Source organism: Boleophthalmus pectinirostris, unplaced genomic scaffold (genome assembly GCF_026225935.1).
Source record: "Boleophthalmus pectinirostris isolate CB_2022bp ecotype Guang Dong unplaced genomic scaffold, ASM2622593v1 HiC_scaffold_6, whole genome shotgun sequence".
In the NCBI taxonomy this organism is placed as follows: Eukaryota; Metazoa; Chordata; class Actinopteri; order Gobiiformes; family Gobiidae; genus Boleophthalmus; species Boleophthalmus pectinirostris.
In genome coordinates, this window is record NW_026571447.1 from 749,001 (window position 1) to 755,000 (window position 6,000).

The 6,000-nt window shown below is 46.4% G+C and overlaps 1 protein-coding gene across 3 annotated transcripts in view; it reads left to right on the plus strand.

Annotated features, from left to right (window-relative positions):
- Positions 1–2,667: 2,667 nt before the first annotated feature.
- adam15 (ADAM metallopeptidase domain 15) overlaps positions 2,668–6,000 on the plus strand; it is a 29,139-nt gene continuing 25,806 nt past the window's right edge. For 2 of the 3 annotated variants that reach the window (XM_055163537.1, XM_020922265.2), the window contains exons 1-2: positions 2,668–3,217; positions 5,422–5,507. In XM_055163537.1, the coding sequence (XP_055019512.1) occupies positions 3,103–3,217; positions 5,422–5,507 (201 nt within the window). In that variant the 5' untranslated portion in view covers positions 2,668–3,102. The remainder of the gene's footprint in view (positions 3,218–5,421; positions 5,508–6,000) is intronic. The other variant, XM_055163538.1, reaches the window with a different exon arrangement.

A 6,000-nucleotide genomic window follows, 5' to 3' on the forward strand; every position in this document is an offset into this window, starting at 1 on the left:
CTGTATTGGCAGACATATTTGTGCAGTTGAGATGTTCACAGATGACATCTGTAGCATTCGAAATGCACAAACCTATCAATCTATGCAAATATCTACATCATGAAATTTATTTTTTAATTTTAATTTTCTAATTGTTGAGTCAGTCTGAGTGAACAAGTTCCTTCTGTCATGTGTTTTATTCATGACCATAACGTTAGTTTTGTTTAGTGTGTCACTGTGATGGAAATTTACATTGTGGAACGATTTCTCTCACTTTGTCTTTGTGTAAATGAATGTGATTTCTACCTGATACCCAGACCAGTTATTAACATGTGTAAAGGCTCAGCAGATACAACTGTCTCCTCCTTCAGGAAGCCCTTTGCTGTCTTACCTGTACTCAGCTGTATGTTCATTTAGTACCAGCCTCTGAAACTAAAGTCACTCTGCTTTGATATGTATGTACCTTGTATTTATGTATAAATACTCAGAGCTCAGATGCTCTGGGGAGGGACTTGTGAAATGGGGCAAGATGTGGTTGGGACACACTGCTGGTGAAGAGAGGCTGTTGGGCTGTGGCCAGGGCAGACCTAGGCCCTGCTGTAACAAGAATAAACTTTGGTCTATATTCCAAAAACCCATCAGGCTTTGCAAATTGATTTATTATTTATCATCAAGAGATTTTCTCCACAGCACTGATATGTGCTCGTTGTTCTCTGTGTCGGCGGCAAGGTGGGGCATTTGAGGGCCGTGCCCCACCCCCCAACAGGCCGTTATTATTACTATTTTAAAATGATTTTGATTGGCGCATTTCACTTCGGGCTGAGGGCACAAACTTTACTGTGACATCAATGACATCACAGTCTCTGTTTATTTAGTGTAGTGTGATTGGACAACTGTCCTGTCACTCACGTCACGTCACGTCAACCTGCTGCGTCAACTCGTAGCAGCTCCACGATTAGCGGCAGCTGCTACTTTAGCCTAAAGCTCCACACAGGAAATGGCGAGAACAGAGCCAAAGACACACGGACAGACCCGCCGCCGGGACCCGGGACTGTCGCCGCCCGGACTCGGGGCAGTCGCCGCTGGGACTCTCGCTGCCGCCGCCGGGGCCAGGGCAGTCGCTCGCTGCTCTATCCGCCTTTGCCCGCTCGTTTCTGGGTGTAAAAGTTTGACCTGAGCATAGCGCGCAGAGGCATAATTCTACCTGGTGTCCTGGTGCTGATATGGACTGACCGTAACTTTCAGATTGAAGTGGGAAGTGGGATTAAGACTAATTTTACAACCATCTTGTGCACTCGACTCCCGGACCTCGCGTCACGGACCAGACTGGACCAGGATTTGGACCAGTTTCATCTCTTCATATTGGACAATAGACTTTTGGAAACAGAACCAGTGGGACAGTGGATAGAGGAAACATTCTGCTTCAGCCTCTGGAGAAGGTAAGGGGCTGGTTTTCATTAGTTTGCGGCAAATCTGAACTTGGAGCCTCACAGGTAAATAGTGTTATAGTGTTATAGTTAAATAGTGCGTAAATGAGCTGGTGGGTGCGATGGAGCTGCTCTGGTTCTGTCGTGTGCTGTAGGAGCGGCATCTGTGTTCATGTCTCTTATTGTAGTTTTACTGACGTTGTTGGGTCTGGGTGTGAGCGGCGTGTTACGTTGTGTTGTTGCATAAAGTTTGCGCTTGGCTGTTCATTGTGCTCTGATCGATACTGTTCAGCCAATACTAACCAAAATATCTGTTTCTGGTATTTGTTATAATACTACAGCCTATATATATATAATACATATATTAATCATAATATATATTTATAATTTTGCCCTTGGTGCCCCTCCCAAAAATTATACCATCAGCCGCCACTGGTCCTGGTTTAGTCCTGGTTTAGTCCTGGTTTAGTCCTGGTTTAGTCCTGGTTTAGTCCTGGTTTAGTCCTGGTTTAGTCCCGGTTTAGTCCCGGTCCCTCAAGCCTCAGGTGTCTATAGGACAGGACAGGACTGGACGGCGACTCGCGTACCACGTTCACTACAGCCCTGGTGCTGTCCGATGCGTGGCTATTTCTAGTTCAGAGGTGTTTTTGACAAGAGGCTGTTGTTTAATGTTTACAACCAGTGGCAGGACTTATTGTTTTTTAATAAACCTCAACCTTTTATTATTGTCTTGTGTGCCTATCGTTTACCTCACAGCCTCAACAACTATTGCAGCTAATAATAATAATGATCTTAATATAATAATGATTATAATAACAACACATAATTAGCCTAATACTGTTAAAGAAAAACGTGTTTGATAGCATGTCTGCTGTGTATGACTCCACCGCGTTAAAATATTTCTCAAATGGTAGTGCCCCCCCTGCTGGTGACCCACGCCCCTCCAGTAGATGTGCTCTGACGCCGACTCTGGTTGTTCTCCTTTAAGTTTTCGTCTTTCTTCCCTTAATAGTTGTGGATAAATTGTTCATGTTAGAATGTTTATTCTTTGTAGAGTTTGTTGGTTGAAGATTTGGTGATGGGACAGATTTATGAAGCTGCTGGAGAATACGACACACATTTACACACACATTTACACACACATTTACACACACATGTACACACACATTTACACACACATTTACTCACACATTTACTCACACATTTAGCCACAGAAAAACATTCACCGGAAGTTCCGCAACCGTACAGGGCGGGACACTGGTTGTGAAAAATGTCTATTGTGAGTCCGGTTTTCCATGTGGATTATGGATCATCATAGCTCTATGATGTGGATCTGTGACCGCGGCTCTGCCCAAACTCTTTTGCACTGAGCTCACTTCCGGGTGTGTCCAGAGTCACGTGACCGTGGACATAAACCTAAACCGCCTCTGCGCTTCAGACCTGGATTGTACTTGGAGCGCACTTCCTCCGCAGAACCGCTGAGTCCAGGACCGAGTCTGTTCTGTCTCCGGGAGTAAGAGCCCTGCCTCTCGCTCCGTGCCGCGCCCCGCCGCAGTCCCCGGAGCTGCTGACATGGAGTTGAGATAACGCTCCTCCTGCCGCTCCTCCTGCCGCTCCTCCTGCCGCTCCTCCTGCCGCTCCTCCTGCTGCTCCTGTGTCCGGACTCGACATGCGGCAGCGGTAACGCGGCAGAGACATGACCGCCGCTCTGCCGCTCCTCCTGACGCTGATTGTTTCTGCGCTCACTGACGCGCGGTCTCTGCGCACCCGGAGCTCTGCGGAAAGTCTGAGCGCGGCAGAAGCGGTACAAGGTGCGTCACATGTTCAGCTGGGGTAAAAACAGTCTACGGCCGAACCGCGTAGCATCGGCCAAGTTTGTGTCAGTCTGCCGCGGCGGAACTGTGTTTACACCAGAGAAAAGTGCGACCACAAAGTTTAGGCGCGGATCCCAAAGTGGATATGAGGAAGCAAAAGATGACAGAAGATAGTGAGAGAGCAGAGGAGAGGGTCAGAAGAGAAGAGAGGGTCAGAAGAGAAGAGAGGGTCAGAAGAGAAGAGAGGGACAGAAGAGAGGAGAGGACAGAAGAGCAGAGGAGAGGGTCAGAAGAGAGGAGAGGGTCAGAAGAGAAGAGAGGACAGAAGAGAAGAGAGGGTCAGAAGAGAAGAGAGGGACAGAAGAGAGGAGAGGACAGAAGAGCAGAGGAGAGGGTCAGAAGAGAAGAGAGGGACAGAAGAGAGGAGAGGACAGAAGAGAAGAGAGGGACAGAAGAGAAGAGAGGGTCAGAAGAGAAGAGAGGGTCAGAAGAGAGGAGAGGGACAGAAGAGAAGAGAGGGTCAGAAGAGAGGAGAGGGTCAGAAGAGAGGAGAGGGACAGAAGAGAAGAGAGGGTCAGAAGAGAAGAGAGAGACAGAGCAGAGGAGAGGGTCAGAGTTGAACGATAGCTGGGTTTTATTCATTTGTAATTAAGTAATAAATCTATGTATTGTCATTTTAACTTGGACTGTGTGTGGACTGACACAGACCAGTCCCCCTTTGGTTCTGGTCCTGGTTCTAGTCCTGGTTCTGGTCCTGGTCCTGGTTCTGGTCCTGGTTTTGGCCTTGGTTCTGGTCCTGGTTCTTGGTTCTGAGCCTCGGTTCATGCAGGTTTAGTCCACTAAATAACTAAATCTTACTTTCAGTGATTTGTGCTTCAGCTTTGAAGAGGAACCCAACAAGTGCTCCATCTCCTGTCCATCAGAACATCGCTTCAGACAGCAGCTCTGCTCCTCAGATTTACCAAACATCTCGACTCATGTGGTCTTGGTCTGGCCCTGGTGTAGTCCTGGTTCAGTCCTGGTCTAGTTTAGGTCTGTGTTTCGTCCCTGTTTGGTTGTGGGGATTGTGCAAAGCTGGAGGGGAAGTGAGGAGAAAAACAAAGCCATGCTAATTGCTGGAGTAAACAGTGCGTCGTCATGGCAACAAAACACAGACCCTTATTTGGTAGAAAAGTGAGCGTCACACATAACAGAACCAGCAACTCTGTGGTAAAGCGGCAAATGGAACGGGAACGGGACCGGAGCAGGGACCAGGAAAAAAAAAACTGAACTAAACCAGATCTGAACCAGAACTAAACCAGGTCTTAACCGGGTATTTCCCATAATCCCCTGCTGCTAAACTTTAAGAAGATTTCACATGAGTGCTTGTTAGCTCAGAGGCTAACGTGGATTAGCCTCAGTTTCCCTGGCGATGGGTCAGAGGTCAGGGGTCATGGTCAGGAGGGTTAAGGCCCAGTTCTTTTTGAGGAGGTAACAACATTGTAACATGTCTTAAAGCTCACTAGAGTCACTTTTGTGTAATATAGGAGTTTTAATAATAATAATAATAATAATAATAATAATAATAATAATAATAATAATAATAATTCATATAGTGCTTTTCAAGACACCCAAAGCAGGAGCAGGTCTTGGAGGTTCTGAGGGGCCTGGCCGTGGATCTGGTGTTTTATGGGAAGCCATTGCAGTGGGCGAGAGTGGGTGATGTGTAGTCAGGGCTTGGTGTGAGTGAGAACCCCGGCAGCAGAGTTTTGGATGTATTGAAGCCTGTCCAAAAGCTTTTAGGAAATCCCGGACAGGACTCCGTTGCAATAGTGGAGGCGGGAAGTCATGGATGAGTGGATGAGTGTTGGAGCAGCCGAGTCTGGGAGAGATCAACAGGGGTGGCAGATGTTGCGGAGGTGGTAAGAGGCAGATTTTGGTATTGATTTGATGTGGGGTTCAAAGGAGAGGGTTGAGTCCAGGTTGTGTTGACTGTTAGGGACGGGCGGGTGTCATTGCCATTGATGGTGATCACCAGAGCTCCAAACGTCTGGAGCAGTGGTCTGGTGGCCACATCCATAAGCTACTGAATTTGAGAAAGTTGGATGATAAACCAGGTCTGGACAGACACTGAGGGGTATGATTTGTCCGAGGGGGAGCGTGTAAATATAATAAAAATAATAACCACTGTTTATTCTGAAACTTGATCATGCTCTCTGCAGGTTTGAATCGGCGCTTCCTGGTGGACACAACACGACCTTTTGCTCTCGTCAACGGAGAAAGAACCAGCCTCAGAATTGCTCTACAGGTCAGACACTCTATACTACAGCTACTACTACTGTTACAACTACTGTTACTACTACTGTTACAACTACTGTTACTACTACTTCTACTACTACTGCTACTACTACTGTTACAACTACTACTACTACTACTGTTACAACTACTGCTACTACTACTGCTATTGCTATTACTACTGCTACTACTACTACTACTGTTACTACTACTGTTACTACTACTGTTACTACTACTTCTACTACTACTGCTACTACTACTGTTACAACTACTACTACTACTACTGTTACAACTACTGCTACTACTACTGCTATTGCTATTACTACTGCTACTACTACTACTACTGTTACTACTACTACTACTACTGCTACTACTACTGTTACTACTACTACTACTACTACTACTACTACTGTTACTACTACTGTTACAACTACTGCTATTACTACTGTTACAACTACTGCTATTACTACTGCTGCTACTACTACTACTACTACTACTACTACTAC